The sequence below is a fragment of the Solea senegalensis genome, linkage group LG12 (assembly GCF_019176455.1).
Source record: "Solea senegalensis isolate Sse05_10M linkage group LG12, IFAPA_SoseM_1, whole genome shotgun sequence".
Lineage (NCBI taxonomy): Eukaryota > Metazoa > Chordata > Actinopteri > Pleuronectiformes > Soleidae > Solea > Solea senegalensis.
In genome coordinates, this window is record NC_058032.1 from 2,426,404 (window position 1) to 2,449,184 (window position 22,781).

General features: G+C 40.5%; 2 protein-coding genes across 13 annotated transcripts in view; one reads left to right on the forward strand and one right to left on the reverse strand.

The window, feature by feature from the left end:
* The window catches only part of rapgef2b (Rap guanine nucleotide exchange factor 2b), a 94,616-nt gene extending 78,671 nt beyond the window's left edge, over window positions 1–15,945 (reverse strand). For all 12 annotated transcript variants that reach the window (XM_044039973.1, XM_044039971.1, XM_044039968.1 and 9 more), the window contains exon 1: window positions 15,554–15,945. In XM_044039973.1, coding sequence (XP_043895908.1) covers window positions 15,554–15,622 — 69 coding nt within the window. In that variant the 5' untranslated portion in view covers window positions 15,623–15,945. The remainder of the gene's footprint in view (window positions 1–15,553) is intronic.
* A 2,377-nt stretch (window positions 15,946–18,322) lies between these two features.
* On the forward strand, window positions 18,323–20,783 carry LOC122778266 (uncharacterized protein C4orf45 homolog). Its single transcript, XM_044039980.1, has 3 exons — window positions 18,323–18,507; window positions 19,640–19,869; window positions 20,260–20,783. Exons 1-3 carry the CDS (start codon window positions 18,444–18,446, stop codon window positions 20,320–20,322), a joined length of 357 nt encoding a protein of 118 aa, XP_043895915.1. The 5' UTR covers window positions 18,323–18,443; the 3' UTR covers window positions 20,323–20,783.
* The last annotated feature ends 1,998 nt before the right edge of the window (window positions 20,784–22,781 follow it).

A 22,781-nucleotide genomic window follows, 5' to 3' on the forward strand; every position in this document is an offset into this window, starting at 1 on the left:
CATGTGAATGAGCTTAACGGCATCTACTTGAGCCGCCTGCCAGTATAAAACCCTCAAGAACAAACACACACTCGGTCTCTTGGGGCTTACAAATTAGGTGCATGCTGCGCTGCACACAAAGCAGCAGATAGCGACAGTGGTTGTTGTCGTGCTACAGGTTGTTTTGGACAAAACTGTGCAAGAAAATCACCAATAAGAAAATCAAACGTGTGCATGTTTCATAACGAGCAAGCACATTATCTTGGCAGGAAGCATGTCAGAACGCATGCTCAGGGTTCACTGACCTCCTCGACCCCGCTGCTTTGATCAGGGCCGCAGCAATCTGACACACATGCTGGGTTGGAAGGGAGTGCAAACAGCCCAATAGTCCTGTGCTGCAGAATATCAAGGAACATCTTCTATAGATGAAGATGATGTCGTACATAAATATAGCATTTGTATCATGTCAAAACATGAATCGAGGGTGATTTGATGGTGCGGCTCACTGTCAATGTCAGAGATTTTCATTCTGTGGTTGTTTTTACTTATTATTACATACAGCTTAAAGTAGACCATATGCACTGGTACTTTGAAAATGAAAATGCCAAGGAGACTTGTTTTTTATTATGGATGTGTGCTCCAGACATGTTGTTTTGTCTTATAATATTTATCCGTTACAAATTTCACTGTTTTTGTCTGCACTACAGTCGTGTGTAAAGAAACATTACTTCAAAATTAATTTAAAATACCATATATCAAATCAGAAAAAAATTAAACACTAAGATTTTAGTGTTTCGTAGATAGTCTACGTAACTCGTGAAAAATCTTACCAGAATAAGAATGAACCCAATCCTTAAGTGTATGGTGCAGAGTTTCTCTGCATTACGAGGTAAGGTCGGAAATAATTTATGAGGAAATCGGGAAGTCGCTGATCAGCATTAAAGTGAAGCCGCATTGTTCACAACACAAGTGAGGCGCCCTTTACTTTATTTATTAACCAATATGTGTGTGATTTATACAGGAAACTGCACAACGTGAGAAAATGTATTCATCGCATTAAAGATAGAAGCAATTTTATATTCAGAATCTGCACAAAACACTGTAAAGGACACTACACTGTTGCCCTTGAGGGTAAGAACAAGGATGTGATGTCCTCTAAGCAAAGATTTCACTTCTCTGCATCAGTCTGCTTCTGTTTTACCTTTATCCACATCCTGTTTCAGTGTTAGTCAAGTAACACTGACACAGGATGTCACAGATCCCTCCACTTAACACGCAATGATATTTTATGAGTAAGTCGTGCATCTATTTTACCTCGTGTAAAACTGATATGCAGCAGACACAGCTATTAACAACATGACAAGAATAAATCCATGAGCTCTGACAACAATACACACAGTCACGGTGATGTGCATATAAAAGTAAAAGCAGCAGCTCAGACAAATCTAGCTGTGAACAGTTAGGATTGTGAGCAGGAACGTGCAGAGTCTTTAAAGCCGCTATGATTTTGCACAACCATGCAGGTTTGCACAACAGTGTCCAAAATTAGAGCTGACAGTACATGTTGAATCGTAGGTTCTACCTTGCGGACATCCTGGGGTGAAAAACTTGGCTCTCGAGTTACTTTTCTTCACAGTTCCATCTTACAAAACAGGATGGCATCATGTTAGAACCAGTTTCCTCCAGCAGCTACAAGAAGCTCCATACATTGTTGAGATTTCCTCTCAACACTTCATATATTTGACTTAATCTCAGTGCAATCATTGTCTCTCCATTTGGACGGAGTACAAGTCCAGATTTTACAACAAAACCGGGACCATTTTTTTGTCACCAATGCTTACTCATGATAAGTTAGCAACATCCAATAATGTGCAGCCTCTGTGACCTCAAAGTTGCACCAGGACCACTACGCTCACCACAGCCTCACATCCAGAGTCATCCACTGTACTATACTAAGAAATCTAGTGTGGAGATTTCAGCCAGCAAACATTGTTGGCATTATTGAGCAATAATTCCATAATAACCGTTCTGCAGAGAGGACTAAACCCAAGCGCCTCGCCTAGGCTTTTTATTTTCAGCCATGGTGGGAACTTGGTTCCCATAATAGGATTCTTTGACTCCTTTGACTAATCACTGGTCATTTCAGAGAGAGGGTGCTGCTATTGGCTGTTCTACAAAAGTAGCTGCACAAACACACCAGCATAAGTGAATGCATATGCTGCAAAACAAACTGAAAAGGGAAAGGGTCTCAGAGACAGAGAGTGGGACAACAAAAACCCACAATACTGTCTGAGCTTTTATTAGAAAATAAGAGAGTGCCTTTGTGACCAGGCTCATCTAGTGGCAGGGTGAAAATGCAGGAAACTGTTACTATATGCACAATATGGTCCGGAAAAATCAACTGTCATATTCACAGGAAAAAGACATTTTTTGTTAGCTATCAAAGAAGAGCAAGGCTTTTGGGCCAGTAAATTCTGTATCATTGTAGAAATTGGTTCTAATGCAGATATGCCAAACATTCTATCATAATCAAATAATTGCATTGAGTATTTTCCTTTCTTTTACTACGTCATATCGTGATTTCGATTGCCCAAGATACAGTTTAACAACCTGGGGGAAGATGCTATCTTGGAAAGATCAAAAATCCAGTGAAATGATGCCTTTTCCAAAAACAAAACATGGCTGAAAACGTTGCACACGATATCATTTATTTTTGCCTAACGTGATGTTGCCAGGTTCTCAAACGTAAACATCTGTTGTGTTGCCTTGCCATTGGGTTATGAAGATGAAAAAATATGCAGCCCTAACCACAACAACGCTCAGTGTGGATTCAACGGTGGCCTCTGACCAATACTGGACACAAAGGGATCTCTCAGCTCTGTCACTGAACCTGATCATAGCAGGTCTGCACCCGGGAACAAAGCCAACTGTCCGGCCAAATGAAACCCCGCTCCATCTCGCTCAAACAAAGGCCTCAAAGAGGAGCTGTGCAATCATCACAAAAGTTACACAACATCACACAATACACAGGATCAATTCACGAGAGCTCAAAGCGAAAGCAAGGTAAGATGGGGCACGGTGGATAAAATGGGGGGTGAGGATGTGCTTTCATCTTTCCAGGGGAAAACGGCTTTCTTGGTGGCCTAAAATGATCCACAAACGGTTGGGTCCAGCTTCGCCCCCCTTTTTTGCCCAATTAACTTCAGACAAGTAGAAGCCAAAGGCTGGGGAGTTATTCATGAATTCCCCCAGAGTTCAACAATGGAGAAGAAAAATGACATAATTCCCAACTGTATGAGTTTAATACTTTGCTGTGACTGCATCAATTTCACCCAATTCCTAAAATATATGGTCATTACTCCGAAACCTCCCCCCTGCTGCATATGAAATTATTATGGTATTCAATAATCAATCTTTTAAATCTCTGCTGCTTCCTCCTAAGGCCGTCTGCAAAAAGTAATTCCAGCATTACAATGCTTCTATGGCTGTTGGTTGCTAGGGAACAACCAGAGAAACTCTTTCACTATGAAGACTGCTTTCACAAGAGCCAGATTTCTCTTTTTCGGGCCCCGAAGGCCACAAAACCCTCTGGTCACCAGAAGGACGTTGGAGTGTGTTGTTAGTTTGCGAGACATCTCACATAAAATGTGATGTGCTGTTGTTAAGGAGCATGTAGCACAGATGTTTCTGCATTACTTCAAAACTAAACCCATGAAAGGGAAATAACATTCAGATATTGTAAGCAGAACTGCTGAGGTTGTCTTGGCTGAACTGAGCTGCATCATTTGTGAACTTTTTCCTGTTTTGTTTTGTTCTTTGCACTTTTTTGCACAATTGAGGTTTCTCCCCTTTAAGTGCATATTCTGCTTCAATCGGGTCTTGCTCTGTGTTTTTTTGGATATAAACAATTTGACGTCTATTTTTTTCCAGCAAATGTCGCCTAATACTAATTAGTCCTCTACTAAATACATTCATACTGAATCGCATGATAGCTACCTGCAAGTGTCCCACAACCCTAAATACTTCAATAAATTGACTTACTGTTTTCAATGAGCTGCACTAAATTCCTACATTTACTTTAAGTATAACCTTCGGCAGTGCCAGTGGTCTCATGACTGGAGTGTTTCCAGAGGGTCTCTGGGCTACAGGGCTAGAACAGCATGTTCCCTCTGGGCTGGGAACGAGCCAGCAGCTTTACCTTTGTTAGTAACTAGACAATGTTGTCGTCCATGCCCTTTTATGGTTTTATCATCACAATGGAGTTGGGTGACATCCTCACCTTTTTTATCTCCAAAGGCTGTGATTGTCGCAACTGTAAATCGTTAATTCGCAAGGGACAATGACGGCATTGTTTCTAAGGCCTGAAAACAAAAACTTCCAACACTCAAGCAACAAATTACTGACTAGTCTAACTAAAAGCTCAGCCAGCTCATGTGATTGGGAGTTGAATTAGTATTGCATGTATACCCTCAGCACTTTTGCCTTTGCAAGACTCAGTCAGAATAAGGGCCCTTCTGCATGGAGTTTGCATGTTCTCCCCGTGGGGGGTGGGGGGGGGTCCTCCGGGTTCCTCCCACAGTCCAAAAACATGCAGTTTTGGGGATTATGCAAATTGGACACTTTAAATTGTGAGAGTGAATGGTTGTTTGTCTTATATGTGGCCCTGTCCTGGGTGTACCTTGCCTTTCGTGCTATGTCAGCTGAGATTGGAACCAGCACCCCTGCTACCATCATGTGGAGGATACACCGGGACATTCATTTGAATAGCGAGCTTCAACTGCAGCTTCAACATACTGTAACTGTGCATGGAAATGTACTGAGTGTGACCTGATGATGCATCTGGTGAGCTGCCAGTTCAGACTAAGTGGTGCAGTGAGAGCCACTCATGGGTTTGACTAAAGCTCCCGTGTGAAAGTCATGTAACCAACTACAAGTGGAAACCATACATGAGGGTCATTTCTTGAATCCCTGCTGAGGATTCCCAACATTGGACTATTTTTGATGCTAGTTTTCTTGTATTCATCGTCAGAACCACATTGGCGCACTCTCTTTCACATCATCTCGAATGGAAGTTTCCTGTTTACAGCGTTGCCTTATGATCCCACCCAAAGCCTTTCACTTCACTCAGACTAAAATAGGCTTTCAGCTCAAGATGGACGGGGATTTCAGGCTATATCCTGAGGATGTTTCACAAAAGGAACATGGCAAACCATTGTGGTCTTTTAGCACTTTAGTGACAAGTTAATGTTTTCCCTTTCGTCAGGAGGGAAGTGGACATTAAACTGTAAATGCTTTAACGTATGGATGTCTATTCAGTATGGTAATGTGTCCGTCCTTTCTCTCGCTTGTCTTATTGTAATGATCTGCCACCCTTTTCATACACTGTTCCACAAAATTAAACTAGATGTTAGACTGTAGCTAATGTGGCACTGAGCTATAAATACAACTCTTTGTTGAAGCTTCTTGGCATGTCTACAACTGCATTTGGTACAGTTTAGCTAAACCAGCTATTCCCAGTACACCGACAATATAATTGGTGTGATTGTAACAGTTCCTGACAAGCAGAAGCTGGCTGTAACAGGGAGTCATTGTGTGAGTGTTTCAAAGTGCCTGAGAGTATAGCGAGGCCTGCCTGAATCGAGGCCATCTTTCCTTCCAATTACAATCAAATATACAGTCCACATTTAGTGCAACAATAACACAGCCGCAGGCAGTCAGACCTGCACAGGCAGCAAGTGCCACTGCAGGATCACATGAGGGCGACGTCCCGATGTGAGTCATATATTTTATAACACTTGGAAACTAAACACAACAGCAACATGCAACCATACATCCTTGAGTACACTCACAGTGGTGGATACAGTCACACTGTAATCACAGTCAACTCTTAGACTGGTATGTATTAACTTAATTAATGATGCTGCTTAATAACTGCTGAAATGTGTTTGGACAAGAGGTTCTTCAGTGAATTACAAGGCTGTCAGCGTTCTGTCATTCTGACTGACGCTGCAAGACTCCCCTGTTACTGTGATTGATCGGTGCCCATTGTGCTGCGCTACACAGTGCAGACTAAAGCCACTTTGACAAACAGTATTATCCCATCAGAGTGTCATATGTAGCCTTTTCTTGTGAATGTTTGCTTACAAACAGAATACAGGAACTAACCAAATTACACAACAAGAAGATATTGCTTTAAAAACCTGCGTGCATGGCATTACGTAAGCCTATTGATACTTGGGTCTTTGCTGCATGACGCATTCAAAAATCTGTGCGTTAGTCAAGGCAAAGAATGATTAATGAAAAGGGTTTGGTCTCAGCGGGAGTGGTTTAAGTGCAAAGAAAATATAGGGCCATATGGGAAAATGTCTGGCAACGGATGGCTGCTCGAGGTCAACCAAGGCAAGTGTCAATTAGCCGGGTCAAGGTCTGAGGCGCAGATGAGCTACAGCAGTTTCATAAATAATGCTCAGATGAAAGTGACATTGCACCACTCAAAGAAAAACTGTTGCTTTATTAGTGCAAGAAAATTATACCACAAAGTCAACAGATTAAAATCAATGTCAACTTTGCTGCGAGGGGACGTTGCATCACTGCAGTGCATCTTCCCATAAATGTGTTACAGAGGGAGGGTCCTAAAAACACGTAGGCATATAAAACCTCACTGGTCCTGATACTCTGTCAACTGGCACCCAAGAGATTCAGAGTCAGCCATTAGAAAGATAGCGTGGTTAAGTTCAAGCAAGTTTCTTTCAAAAAAGCTGGAAGCAAGGAGTAACTGTCAAACATTCCAGTGAGAATCAGATTGCGTCGAGACCTTGGTAATGAACGGACATTTTCCCTGATGGGCAGCAGAGGAACAGAGGGGCTGAGGAGTTGGAAACATGACCAACCACAGGTTAGACAAACCCGCGGGGACCGATTACAAAGATAAGGTTTCAACAAGACAGATATCTTACACCAACCTGCTCCACTGCGCACAGGAAGTGAAACAACAGTATTCCTAATCGCTGATGTATAAACGGGGTAAACAATGTTGCGAGGAGGCATTTTCCCTCCTTTCCTCTGTGCTGCCTTGGTCCATCCACTCACCCCCGTCTTCCTGCCGGCATGACTGCAGCAGTTTACACTTCTGACAACGACGCCCATTAGCAAAGACAGCTGTTTCTGCTCACACTACCGTTGTAATGAATTGGGCCTTTCAGCTCACATGGCAAGTAATCACCTGGCTTCCAAAAGCACAGCTGTTAATAAACCTCAGTTTGCACGAGGCATGACGGGCCACGTTAGGATCAAAAAGCGCATCCGGCAAACTGTGAAGTGATTCAACATCTGAGCTTGAAACTGGCTCGAAAATGAGCCCCCTAAGGTCAAAGCAGTCATGGTCAAATGATGTCAGTGACAAAGAAAAAAGCCTTTTCTTCACACTCTTACTCCCGCCACACACTTTCCCTGTACACTCCACATGCCCTCATCTTAAATGCACTGTGGATTTGTTTACACTACAAGGCAAAGGGACCTCTATGCATACTGACGCTCAATTGGCTGGTGAAAGCAGATTCACTTTATAGCATCGATGTTATTGGCTTCCAGAGTGGCACGTTTGTAGGACGCAGTGTAAATGACATCAGGGCATTCCAGTACCTCAGCTCTGGTTCTCGTCCAGGCCATGCCATTTGCTGCATGTCACCACCACATTTATCGGCCTTAACTTTCTACACCTCTGTTGCTATAATAAACGCCGAAAAGATAATTTTATAGACTGTAACAGAAGTACAAAGACCAATGTCTTTACCAAACATTCCGTATGTAAACACAAGGGAGTGTGTAACTATTGCCCAACATTCCTCAGGAGTAACTGCATGTAATGTACACAGGTAGCATGTTTAAGTCCTAAAGGGACAAACGGGTGCAGCTTTTTGGTGTTGTGTTCCTTTCATAAATCTGGTATAGTCACTAGGTCATTTGAAATCATCTGAATAAAATGTTTATTTCATAAAGGCAAATGCAGAAGAAGATCGAATTTCCCCTTTTCGGGGGAACAAAACAGGTTTATCTTATCTTAGCTAATCTTCATGTAGTAAACCAAGACAAGCTTCACAGCCACATGAGTCTGATGTACTGTAAACACAAGACGTATGTGCATGAAACTACGACTTAAGACTGGCGTGTGTGTGCTACAAAATAACTTATGGAACGGTCCAGAGCAGAGAAGGATCATGTCGCTATTGATAAATATTTGCAGTCTTCAAAACTTAAGCAGGTGAGCAATCCAGGAACTGGCTCTGTTTCCTACATGTGTACAAGTACACGGACCATAGTTCTATTATTATTTATTTGTTCATTTCAACCTCCTCCTCCTCATTAAGTGTTAATGATCAGAAAATGTAATTATGTAGGTGAATGTAGCAGGACTCCTACATTAACTTCCAGATGAATATCATCATTTCATCATAGCAGCCCTGTCAACAACGTCGCCCTGGTCTAGACCGTGTTCGTGCAACAGCAACCATGTGCAAGTGCCTTTGTTACCAGTTCTGTAAACAAGAATTAGCCACATGGTGAGCCTGTATATTGGGATTTAGAGATCTTTAGTCACGCAAATTAATCAGCTCTTCATCTGATCCACGTCATGTCTGGAGCAGTTCTCCAGGAGGGAGGATTATACCACTGCAGATTATATACCAGAGTGAGGCTACAAAACAAAAGTGTGATAATTGTTTGCAGCAATTACTTGGTAACAACCATTTACAGGTGAAAGAACAAAGACATCAAACTAAAATCTTTAGCCTCAGGCAAGTGGCATGCATTTCAGAGCAATAAAGAGACAGTGTCAGCCAAGATGTCAGCATTGCATACTGAACTTCTAAAAAGCAGCTATCACTCTTTTCTCAAATGAAGGTGTCGCTTTTTCCAGAGCTGGAATTTCCAAAGTTACATTTGGGGATGAAGCTTTTAATGACAGCCTCAGCAAATACTGTAACCCAATAGTGGTCATGTAAATATTGCATGTCAGGAATGGTTTATTCTTTAAGCTCTCCGAGCAGCCAAGTGGGTCTCGGGCTAAGTTATGTAAAGACTGTGGTCGCTCAGTAGCGTGATGTCTGTTGCCTTCTGCTGTGAAGGCCAGTGGAATTTCAGGAGCCTTGACTCCAGAGTTGTTTTTCTTTGCTTCAAAAATATCTCCAGGAATGTGAACATGAAGGAGCTGAAACATGCCACTGACATCAGAATCTGTGTAATCCCGTATAGCATGACCCTGAAGGCAACATCCCAATGTAAACCCGGTGAACAAAGTGAGATTTGCAATCAAATATGGCATGATAGCCACATACCAAAGCATGCAATCTGAGTAACACGGCATGCCTTTTCTTTTTTTAACATTTTGTATTGTAGCAAACAGAAGCAAGACTTATATGCAAGAGGTGACCTGGAATGACCTTGGAATTAAGACCAGAAAATATGAGTACAGCAAAGAGAAGAATAGAGCAAGCAACTCCAAAGCCTTCCATTTCCTCCAAAAAAAAAAAAAAATTAAACAATGTGTTACATTATCGTCCTCTAATACTCTACTCTGCTTAATTCAGTATACTTCTGCAGCATAAACAAAAACAAATGTGTTTCCCACATGCACCGTACTTCTGGATGAGGAAGCTAGTTCAAACATCAAAAGGTTTTCATTTGCTCTTTGCATAAAAATTTAGTTAAGCTGCTGATTCAGTTTGTATAATCTACAGCATAAAGAAACAAACGTTGTCTCACTGACCTCAGCAGACCTGACGGCAATGCAGCCACTTATCACATCCATAAAGATCAGTTTTCAAACAACAACCACGGACGACGGCAGAAATTCCTCTCGCAGGGAAACATTGTCAACTTGTAAACCTAAACCGAAATCCTTAAACTGGGTTTTAATAAAACGACCTTAGGGGCACCCACCTTAGTTATAGGTAAATAAACAATGATCAGCATGTCCATAGACCTAGATATTGCCAAATAACTTGGTCCTATGCTGCACTATCCAAACTTTCTTTAGCTTACTTCAGTCTCAGTGGTGCATTCAAACACAAATTCTCTGGATTGGCAGTTTCATTATTAGATTTTGGAGAGTCGCTCAGGACGACACAAACACCCTGCTGTATACCAGTAAAAATATCAGACATTTATCTGTACAATTAACGTTAAGTAAGACCTGCTGTAAATGCCTTCCTCCCACAGTGAGGTGATTATTTATATGTTGAAGCTTAGGCCTTTTCATCCACTGCTCCCTGTGCAGTCGTAACAGTGAGGAATCAATGCTTTTAATTCAATAATCAATAGCTTTTATGAGTCCACTGTCCGCTAGTCTGTGCTATGTTTTATTGCAATCACAGTGTAATGAGGGGGGAAATATCTGATGTGGAATTAAAATCATGAGCCAATCAGCGGCTGTACTGGTGTGTGGGCACTGTACGTCGGTGCTTTTGTTTCTTTCTTCCACTGAACTCATCCCCTGTATTTAAACTAGGAGGAATACGTCACTGTGACCGCACTCTGTGTGTGTGTATAACCACTACAGCCCGCACTCAGCCTCCACTTTCAACACAAGAATAACATGTGACATCACTTTACTGCTACAGAGATTGTGTTGCCGAGCACAAGCAAGCGCCAAAGTGAGTAGCAACCAAATTTACAGGGCGAGTGGTGGAATTTTTGTTCAGACGACCCACAATGCTGTCTGAGAAAATTAAAAGGTACTACAGATAAAAAGTCCAGGTTCACACAGAACGGGGTTTAAATAGATGTTCCGAGTGACGCCCTGACACAAATGGGAAGAAATTTAAAAAACAACACCCAGTCTCAGAAAATAAAAACAGCTTTGAGGGGAAGGGGCTCTGTTGTCAAAGACAGTCTTCCTGTATGAGTTCTAAAGCATCCCGGCGCTTTTCCTCTTCCTGACTGTACTGAACAGGATGCTCATCAGTCACTTTACAATGTGCAGCAACTGCAGCCTTTGCAGGTCAACCATCAGCAATGGCGGTTACTTTGTTACAGCCCCGAAAGGATTTGACTAAAATAGTAAAAGCATTTCCAGTGAAGATATTTTATGTTGCATAAATGTTCTGATGACATTTCTACAATTTGAATGAAATTGTCACCCAGAATACATTATGCAAACAGCTCTGCATGTTGCAACAGTAAATTGCAGAACTGTTGTATTGGCCTGTGCACTTTCATATCAGCCTTTTTTTCTATTACACACCATATAACTTTTGATAATGAGACCCCCCCCCCACACCCCCAAATGACGGGACACTTGGATTAAGTGTCCGGTAAATGCCCTCTAAATCTCCCTTGTCCCTTGCGTGCAGACACTGCAACCAAGTCTCCTGCTTTTAGGTCCACAATATGTGGAAACAATGTAAAGTAGGCAGCTTGCCCTTCCAGCTATGAAGCTGTAAAAGCAGGGTCACGGGCAGAGGGGAGGACTGTTGTCTGTGGCCTCTAGCTTCACCACCTGGCTAAATAAGAGGAGACAGACATATCTGTCCCAAGTCCAGCTACTTGAAAATAAGCAACGCAGTGAAAGTGAAAAGCAGATTTTATCTGTGCACCATGGAACCCCAGGTGTGGGAAGATTTCTGTTCCTGTGAGGCGATGGAAAGTGATTTCACTTTTATTTCCTGATCAGTAGGGGAAGTCTTGGGTTTCGTGCTCTCGGTATGAGTTGAATAAGTGAATCAAGACACGGGCGCTGCATTGAAGCTTATCCCACTAATGATGCATACATCCAATTTAGGTTACCAATGGTCAGAAATAGATATAAGAAACAAAAATGTCCATCCCAGGTTATTGTAGCAAAACGGACAACTTAAAACATATTCGGTACATTTGTGAACGTACATTTATTTTGCATTCATCTGACTAAAACCCTACTTTTAAACGACATGCTAACGACTAGCTAAACTGGAGATAAAAGAGCCTAACACTATCCAGTTGGAAAGAGGGCATATCGCCACCTAACATAGTCGAGGCGGATGCACTACATTCAATAAATCGATTCCCTTCTAGTGCTTGTATACTAACAAAATGACAGTAGTCCAGTTGAATGACATAGTCGGGCTACAACCATAGCTTGACTTAATTGTATTTGGAAATGTATGGACTGTGTGACCTACAGTGAAAAATCAAGCATAAGAATTCAGTTAAAGCCACAGCTTTTGTCCACAAAAATAGAATCTGATAATATGTCTTCTCCGACATGTTCTCCTGCGGCCATTTCTACAGTGAATAAAAGCACATTCCCAAATAGAGACGATACAGGAGAAGATAACACCACCCCCACGAACCCTTGCTTGATTGATAACCACTACAGAACCCAATTTAAGATTTAATTAAAAATAGCTTAAAGGTGAAGATGAAGTGGATGAGAATGGGTTGCAAGGACTGAAATATCACTGCTTTCAACCTGGGAAAACATCTAGACACTGTGTGAGAGAAATACTTCTATTTATTCCAGAGGGATGTAATTTTCTCCGACATAAGATATTGAATTTGGACATGAAAAAGAAACGACAGCGCGAGCCAGTCATGTCATGTTATCCTAATTCATATCACTGCTTTATTAAAGAAATGTGTCATCCTCTTCCCTCTTCCTCCCCAGACTGCATGTCTAGGTATCCTCACATTTCCAGTCACCGCTCAAAAAAAGACGCCAACTGAGAAGAGCGGTGCAAATACTCGCGGCCCAGTGGTCTGTTATTTAACCTAGCATTTGATGATAGGGTGGGAAGGAAGGGTCAAATCCTACTGCGGTCGGTCTTGAGCGATAAAGACAGATCCCTCAGTCCGTTAGCTAATCCTGACAAGAGGGGCCCTGCCAACACCATGAGGATAAACCACATTCACTGCACACTTGTAAAGAACGCTAGCAAAGGTGCTGCTATTAAAAAACACAGAGGAAAAGAGCAACTGAGAGGCAACACGAGATTTACTCAATAGTTTAAAAAAGACCAAACCACTCCCCTTTTATTACTCCCCAATATATCCCAGTGTGACCATTTCTCTCAAAGCCTCTGCACCTTCCATGTAAATTTCTTCTTCTATATTCTTGACAGGTCTGGACAGTTGCAGAAACAGCATTGAGATTTTAATATGGTGCTGAAAGCAAAGCTGACATACTGAAAATTCTTTCAGGTGTTTGCAGGATGAAGCATGTTTTATCGGAAGCATGACAAGCTGCAAGCTGTGAAACGTATTTCATATCGTTCCTCCTCCATTTCTGGTCATTGAAGGGTCATTTCTTAAAAAAAGATTAGCAACTTTTTCCTACAGATAACTTGATTAATACGTTAACAGACATAAACTGGCAATTCATTTTTAAAGATGTCTCATGGTGTTATATGACTCTTTGGAATGGTTCATTTGTGGGGGAGTGGGGGGGGTTTCCATTTTGTACATTTCAAGAAAAGAACAATTTATTTTTGAACTGGGACAGATTACGACAATCCTTAGCCACATCTTAAACGCTCATTACTGCTACCAGTGTGAGCCAAAATCGATAAGCCAATCTTTTTTTTCCCCCAAAACCACAGAGGCATTTACAAATCATAGCTTACATTGTGCTGTAAAGACCGTGGCTCTAGTTCAATTAACAAGCCATCAATGACACCAATAATTGTCTCTCACTGTCAGACAAATGGGCAGACGCTGTGCCACTAACTGTAGCCCACTGGTTTAAGTGGTGGTCTATTGATCGTCCATTGTGTGCAGAGCCAGCATCACAGTGCTGTGGAGGCAAATGAAATGACACCACCTTCAGAGGCCAAACTGGACGCTTTGTGTGCATCTGTAGAGCATTGCTGCTAATACCCAAAGGCGTATAAGCTTGGGTGTGAGTGTATGCGTTTGTGGCTCGAGGTTAATAACCGCAGACAGCCAACGAGTACTCCAGTTTTCCCAGAGGGCACTATTGACTATTGAATCAGGTGATCCTGAGGTGGCACAGTGCAGTGACGGGACTGAACTGTAAAAACACACACGATGGCTGGAGTCATTATTACATCAACCAAGAAAGTGGTGTTTTTGTTTGCATTTGTCTGTCCGATGAAGAGCCAGCATAACTCAAACAGACTTAGATTTAATTTTCTGGGGATAGGGCCCAAGATATGGCCCAATACTTTGTTGGTGATCTAAATATGGATGCAGTTTTGACCATAGAAAAGCATGAAAGCAACAATTAACTGGATAACATGACTACATGGCAAGAGCAAAACTCTGTCCATCACGTATAGTGTTGTATTATCAATGTTGGCCAGGTTAATAATGTTTTATCATGAAAACATTTTGTCTGGTTTTAAGATTGTAGCAGTACAGTGAAGTGAGTTCCCTTTAAACTATGTAAAATGATATTTAAAAATGAACTTGTGCATTCAACTATTCTGCATTGCTTCAGGGTAGGGCTGGGTGATGTGGTCAAAAACGTTATCACAGTCGATATCGATAACTCATGACAAAATGTCAGATAGTTAAAAACTGAGTTTTGCTGCAGAGGGAATGTTTAAAAAAAGCACATTTTTCAGCTTCTTAAATGTGACTATTTCCTGTTTTCTTTGCTCTGTAAAACAACAACAACAACAACATTGAAGCCATTATTCCAGGTTTGGGAAAGATTGATCAAGATTTTCTGACAGTTTATGGACCAAACAACTAGTCGCTGAATCAAGAAACAAATTGTCAGATTAATCGATGATGAACATAATTGTTGGTTGCAAATATGAGGCAAAACATTGTGCTAAGTGTAGTTGCACATGATATTAACGCTGCAACTAAAGATTACTTTCATACTTGATTATTTTCTCTATGAATCGAGTAATTGTTTGGTCCATACAATGTCAGAAAATGTTGATCAGTGTTCACCAAACCTGGAAATGATGATGATGATGTTCTCAAATGTCTCGTTATTGTCCACAAACCAAAAGTGATTGTTTTCATGATTTCTTTGTTATATGGAGCAAAGAAACCAGGACAATATCCACATATAAGGAGCTGAAAACAGATGAATAGTTGACGATTCATTTCATAATCGATCCATCATATAATTAATTGACATTCATATGATAAACCTTTTACATATTTAAAATAAGGGTGTTACTGTAACATTTTAAAACATGTTTGCAGTAGTTTTACTGTTGTGACTTGTTGGTGTATGTCTAGAACAACTTCATACATGGTTTCAGCAGAAAACTAAAATCAAAATATATTGTGCAAAATGCACAATTCATTCAAATGAAAACAGGAGGTGCACTTTAAACTGACACTACAGGCCGGGTTAGCATGGCTGCAACTCCTGTTATGTTAAGTGGCCTTGATTATCTGTGCTGATAGGAGGCTTAGCGGGATGAAGCCATACGTGACACAACTAGTAGGGCTATGATCTGAATGGCAACAGTTGCACGCCGAAAACACTTAAGGGCACGAGTGTGTGCGGCGGACTCTGCAGTGTAACAACGAGTGGCACGGACACAACACTGACAAACATCACTAAAATGCACCTTTGAGTTCCTGTTTAAGACAATAAAGTCATTCCTTTACTGACCTGTTGCGTCCTTTCAGCCGGATTCATCATCACAGCCTGCCGAAAGCTGTTATCCACATAAGACGCCATTGTTTTAGGAGACGCCGTGCGTGAGATGAAGGGGTTTATCCTGTGTAAAAAAAAACGTGTATAGTTATCCAGAGACGCGGGTCTATGTGCAGCAGAACAAGTCCACCCCGCTGTCTTCGCCTTAGTCTTGTCGCTTGTGCTCCAATGCTAGCGGATAAGCTGGGAGTGCCCGGAGCCAGGCCACGACTGGAGCCAGACAGCCGAGCAGTCTCCTCGGTGTGTCTTGTCTTTCTGTTACCCGAGCCCCGGAACCGCGGCTGCTAACACCAGTCCCACCGAGAAGAAGAGGGAGGGGAGGGGAGGGGGGGGGAACTTCTTTCTGTTTTTAAAAAACAAATGTCTCTTAAAACAATGTTATTTAATGTGGCGGGGGGGGGGACAAAAATGTCCCTCTATTCTAGCCAACGTTCATCAAAGCTGCCCCTTGTCTCTTCAGCATTCTGCTAGTAGTAGCGACGGAAAGAAATTCCATGTAGGATCCAGATGACCAAAAAAAAAAGAAAGAAAAAAAGTAAGCTACCGGCTAACAGTTATCCCGTCAACAACAACCTGGCCTCCATTTTGAGAGCTAGACCCGGCTACACTCACTGAAGAAAAATTCATTATATTCGCATTTTAAACGGCTCTAAAAGTGAGGGTAGGTCCGCCGCCGACGCCGCTCCACTCTGTTGTATGCCACCACCATGGTGACTGACACGCCAATATCAAGTCGGCTGCAATTAAGTGTGACACTTCCGTCAATGGTTTTCAAAATAAAGGTCGTGCCTGCGATAGATAGATCTGTGACATGAAAAATCAATTTAACCTAATTTAACAAGTGAGAATTGTTTTCCAGTTGACATGGCACACGGTAGATCACACATAGACTGTACCACAGATGCAATACACTAAAAAAAAAAGCATCATAATTTCAAACATTATTAGTTTGTTTTTGATGGGTTTTTTGCAGTTACGTTCATCAAGCTTCCTAATAATGAGAAGAGTATCTTATTTTGAAGGAGAAATCGATGCACTTCCTGTAGAGGTGTTTTTATCTATATTAGACTTGACAGCGATTTAGTCACAAGGGGCGGCTCATGGGCGAGTCCATTAAACAAAAAAGAGAAAGAAATGGGAATGGGCACGGTGAGCGCAATGTTGCAGAATGATGCGATGGCGCCATCTAGTGGCCTATTAGGAGAACACTCATGTAGATACAGACCCAGACAGTAAAAAAAACCAAGGTGTGGTCACTGGTATTGTTTTATTTCTGCACTGTTAAGCATTTTGATAGGTGCTCATGGATAAAAATCATTTAAAATAACAGTATTACTTGTATTACTAATACTATTATGATGATGATGATGATGATTATTATTATTGTTTGATTTAACCCATAAGACCCATTTCTTCTTTAAGGAAAATTATGGGGCAGACTAAATGGACAATTTATTTATCTCTGTATTTTAGTGTGAAATATGTGAATAGTTACATATTTGTAATGCATTTATCCCTCATCTGATTATAAATCAGCCTGACAGTGAAAAACAATATGTCTTTTTATTTGCATTTTGGCAAAATTAGAACTTAACCTGACACAAAGGTTTGCAAACTTAATAGGAATAAATACCTCATATCTTGGGAGTCAATATTATGGAGGACCTGATCTGGGGCATCAACACCACTAGGCTAGTGAAGAAGGCCCAGCAGAGACCTTTATGTATTTTTATGTTTTACATCTTATGAATGAGGGTGAGTATGGGTGGGATATGGCTTTTTATGCACTTTTTTATGTCCATAGTGACTTTTTACTTATTTATTGCTACTTTGCACTAAACAAGGAATGCACTTAATTTCGTTGTACCTGTTACAATGACAAATAAAGATATTCTATATTCTATTCTATTCTACTTAATAGTAGTTTTGACAAAATGCAAATTTCAACAAAAGTGAGGCACTTTATCCAAGGCCAAACGTAAACATGTGAACAGGTAAAGGACAACATTAGCACATAAAATAAACCATGTCCCGCAGCTATGTTAATATAATGAAATCTCTAACGTTCTTACCAGTAACTCTGCATTTTCCTGTAAAAATGCAATCTTCTACTGTTCTAGGTGAACTTATATTGGTATTGGAGCGAGGGATATTCAGCTGCAACAGGCAATTTTACACACGGTACCTTCAAGTGAAGTGTGGAAATTATGTTCACACGAGGTCAAGTGGAGCATGTATTCATTTTTTTTGGTTAAGATAAGATAAGCATTATTAGTCCTGCAATGGGGAAATTTACATAGTCACAGCAGCAAAGACAGTAAAACATAAAGATAATAAATAATGAACATGCATTTCCAAAAAAGTACACTATAGTAAGATATTAACAAGATAATATTTTTTTTACACATTTCTTACACATATAATAGTCCAACACCTTCAGTGGTGCGAGTACATAATTCATTTTTCTAGTTCAAGCCTGAGTGTCATTCAGGGAGGGTCAACTTGCAGTCATTTGCGAGTTAGTGCTTTTCTGAGTCACTTGCAAACATCATTTTTATGAAACATTTGTATTTGTGTCTGACTGTCAGGTATTTTTCCTGAATACAATGTAGCAAATGAGTAGTTTCCTTACAGATCAGATCAAGTGGACTTTGTTTTTTTGTTTTTTTAGCTGTAACTAGGCCACAAGCACTGACACCATGACAACCAGTTGTTGCATGACAACTGGCTGTGACCCCATGGACAGAGCAGACCGCCGCTGGGCTCAAGTTATCACCCAAGGGTGCCTCGTTATTTAGGTGCAAACAACCGTGTGAAACGAACCCGGTGACAACAGAGGAGGGAAATGGGGCGCGATGGCGACGGCGCTGCAGGGAGACCGCAGTGTGGACAAAGGATGATTTTCACAGGTAGCGTGAACTAGCTTTTAGTGTGTGTTTTCCTGACTGAGTGCAAGTTTAGATTTAAATGTATTGAACTTTAATTGTTTAAGGTGTGTCTCCTTTTCTGTATCATAAATATGCACGTTTTTAATCATATAATGAGAATCAGAAATACTTTTATTGAGGTGGGAAATTACAATAACACAGATTCACAGATGCACATAACTAAGATATTAACTAAGGTACAATATAGCAAGAAAAATATAAAGAGTAAAAATGTTATACAAGTATTAAACAAGTAGTAAATGAACTGATCTCTAATATCAGAGGAGAAAAGTAATAAAATACTGTAATTGAGTGGGTTTTTGGTGTACTTAATTGTTTTTAAATTTGTAATTTGACTTTTACTTAGGTATGTCTTTTTGGAAGTTACTGCACTTCGCTAAGTTTCAAATCACACCCGTTAAAAAACCTGAATTAACAAAATAAAATAATAAATAATAAATCACACAATGGAAACTTTGGCAGGGAATGATGAGGAGGGCAGGTGTGAGTGAGAAATGTAAAAGTTATTTTGTCAGCAGTAAAGGTTTCCCTTTAATTAATTAAAAACTAACAAAAACCTGCTCGAACTATATATAACAAAGTAAAGTACATATACAGGAATTGTGTACTTAAGTACAGTAACAAAGTATTTGTACAACACTGGTTGTGCTATCAGAGCATCTAAATATAAATTGCAGGAAAGTCTGTGTGTGTGTGTGTGTTATTTGCATATATCTCGAACTTGACAGGTGTCTTGCTACGAGCTCGAGTAAGTGCGTTGTTTGGATAAGTAATGCAAAAGATATCGTCAAAAGAAGCACACATTGGCTTTCTCTGTTCTACTGTAGCCACTCCCCCTCTCACTCACACAGCACTGTGGGCTACCTGAGAGGATAAGCAGGCCTTTTGACAGAATTGAATGAGGATTATTCAAACTATGTAAAACATGATGTGCACTAAACTGACACTTCACTCTGGACAGTCTTTAGACTTTGAATAAACAAACAACAATTCCGACCGAAGCAACAATTACTAAAAACACACAGGAAAGATTTTGCACATGCACTGCACTATTCCTAATAATTCTAAGCGTTCTGGTTCATTTTATCCAAAGGTCCGAATGGAGTTGGAGACTACAGGCCGAGATCAGGATACTTCCCCTTGTACATCGGCGTAGGTGACGTATCACCTGAGGCCACGGGTGACCTCGCCTACTTATGGCGAGCTGCACCCAATGCCCCGCCCCCTAAACCCAAGCAAGGCTATGTGGGTGAGATTGGCTGGGGCTGGAAACACAGCCAGCTGCTGAACCGTGGGACGCTGCACAGCAACGTGCAAATTAAGGTGCTGCTATATACACTTATATGTATATATACAGTATATCTATATATATAGATATATATATCTATATATATATTATAGCTTTAAACAGCAGCACAGAGGTAATGAATGGGTTAAGGCCATTTTTTATTCATCTTACATTTTGAATGTTATGTTGAGCAAACATGTGACGCGAGTCACTTCTCTGGTATTACATTTGGCAGATGTGTTTACTCGTGACACCAAAAATACTGGTCTGACAGGAATCAGCGTGGATGTGACTTTTATTTTTTTTTCCTCTGCTCATGAAAACCAGAGTTGTTATCATCATCATCATCATCATCATCATGAAAAATACATGTTTAAATGTCAGAAAATAAAATAAGTAACTCAATTTAACGCTTTTCCTGACAGAAAACCGAGTTCCGGGCGACGCTGGAGGACAGAGTGACTCAGAGGTTCCAGGACCAAGAATAGGACAGAATTTGTAAACCTCACTTGTGTTGTGTTGAACGTCTTCTGTTTCCATTGCTCAGAGTCATATTACTTGTGTGTGTGTGTGTGTGTGTTGTGTCAAATAGATAGGTGACAACGTCTCGCACAGGCTTGCACAGTGTTGAGTGGGTTATCTGATTGCCCATTCATAATGCAACATGTTTGCAGAGACTAACACTGCCTCAAGCTACAAACTAGAAATCTGCCAAACACACACACACATACACACACACACACAGATGTTGGCGTAGCTATTCTTCTAAGGACACAAATATGACTTCCATTCATCTGACTGGACAGCTTAAACAAACTGTTATCCCTAACCTTAACCAGAACTAGTTAAAAACACCTAACCCTAAACTTTTTTACCTAACTACACTTCAAATCTTAGCAGATTTTGCCTCATTAGGACCAAGTTTTTGTCTCCACAAGGACGACCGGTCCTGACAAGGTCAGTGTCTACACCAGGAAAAAGGTCCTAAAGGAGGTGGACACATACAGGTTTGTGCAGCATTTGCAGTGAGGACACACCACAGACCACATACCCCTAGCCCCTTACTCTAACCTAACTACAATTTATATCTCAGACCTAAACTTAAAACCAGTTCCTCAAAAGCAAGGTCAGTGTTTACGCCAGGAAATGTCCTAGAAATACAAACACACACTTCTTTTTATATCTTAGTGAGGACACATCATTACATTACATGTCATTCAGCAGACATTTCTATCCAAAGCGACTTACAAGGGCATAATGTATTCCCTCGCCCCTTAGCTTAACCTTCACCATCACATCTAAGTTCCTAACCCTTACCTTAAACCCAATTCTAACCCTAACCCTAAAACCAAAAGCCCTTTAAAGTTGTGGGGCCCAAACAAAATGGACTCCACAAAGATATAAATTCACACACACACACACACAGAGTGGGAGACTTACTCCAAACCTCTGTCTCTCTCAGTGTCTAGAGTGCAGTCATTTGCATCACATTTGCTCAGTAAACATAAAGATCTAAAAATAGCACTCCCATGGCACGTTATACTTGTTTGAACAACGCTCATGAATGGGACTCTGTTACTCTGTTTACGTCTGTTTGTTCACCGCAAGATCTCCAGCTGACCCTGAGAAAGGAGGCGTGATGGAAACGTTCAGCAGTGTGACGAGAATAAACCTGTTTGTTTGTTTGTTTGTTTGTTCACATAAGGCCTATGTGTGCAGTCGAGGCTAACGTGAGGAATAAAGCGACTGAAAGCAGCTACGCACAGCTCCAAGGAAAACCTTGAGGAAGTGAATAGAGTTGCATTGATTTTTCCTGCTGTGTTCATTTTCTTACAATATGGTTTTAAAATGTGTTCCAGAAACTTCTGCTCTTTTACAGAAGTCCCTTCTATTGAGATGTATTCTATTTTTTACACAAAATGTCTCAATTATATGACAAAAATACCTTACAAAAGTACACAGAATTGTTGTTGTGGTGTTATAGCTCAATATTAACCTTGAAACAAAATGTAAATGCTCTAAAATGATGCAATAAATAATAATGATGATAATACATTTGTTTAGTGCCTTTGTTGACACCCAAGGTCACTTTACATACACTGCAAACAATAAAAAATACAATAAAATAAAAGAGAATTGGGCAATAAATGCATCAAAACATGCCAGTATATCAAATGTGTGTGTCTTACATAAGAGAAACTCATGAAAACCAACCCAAAATGTGAGTATTTTAATAATCAACTGCGTTTTTCCAGCTATCCTACCAACTGAAGGTTTAACAAATAAACAAAATGTTAAATTTGCGTGTAACAATGTTTATTATGTTATTATTATTGTTTATTATTAGTGTCTTGGTTTGTTGATTGGGTTTTATAATTGTCCTTTTCTTTTGTTCTCTTTTGGAAAAATGTTTCTTAATCACAGTGAGACTGTCTGACTAAATAAAGATTAAAATAAAATGGAAATAAACAACTGATTATTAACCTCCTGCCTACACTTAAACACCATTATACCAAACATATAGTAGTCCATAAAATAAAAAACACAAATATTAAAATAAAATAATAATATAAAAAATATTGTGACTCACAGGGAAGATGAGAAATATAATATGATAATATTCAAGCAGCTGCAGTCAGTGAAGATGTGATCACACGTTAGTAACTGGGGACACATTTGATGGTTTGTTGCTAGGGTCGCAGTTTCACAGAAGTGCTCAAGGACTTGTTTCCTGGAATCATGGCCCTCTTATACCCACTCACTCACAATACAATAACATATGGCCTAGGAGTTGAAAGATCAATATTGTGTACATTCCAGGGGAACAGGACACAGTGAGAGCCACTGGCGTAAACACAAAAGAAAACAGATTGTTTGTAAAGGTGCAGACGTTCACTTGCAGTTGTCGTAGTATTTTCCCTGCACATTTGGGAAAAAACACTCTGCT

Excerpts from the sequence above, each read along its gene's own strand:
- LOC122778266 (XM_044039980.1), top strand. The coding sequence starts at position 18,444 with ATGGGGCGCGATGGCGACGGCGCTGCAGGGAGACCGCAGTGTGGACAA. Across the intron at positions 18,508-19,639 it reads ACAAAGGATGATTTTCACAG|GTCCGAATGGAGTTGGAGAC; the intron begins GTAGCGTGAACT and ends TTTTATCCAAAG. Across the intron at positions 19,870-20,259 it reads ACAGCAACGTGCAAATTAAG|AAAACCGAGTTCCGGGCGAC; the intron begins GTGCTGCTATAT and ends TTTTCCTGACAG.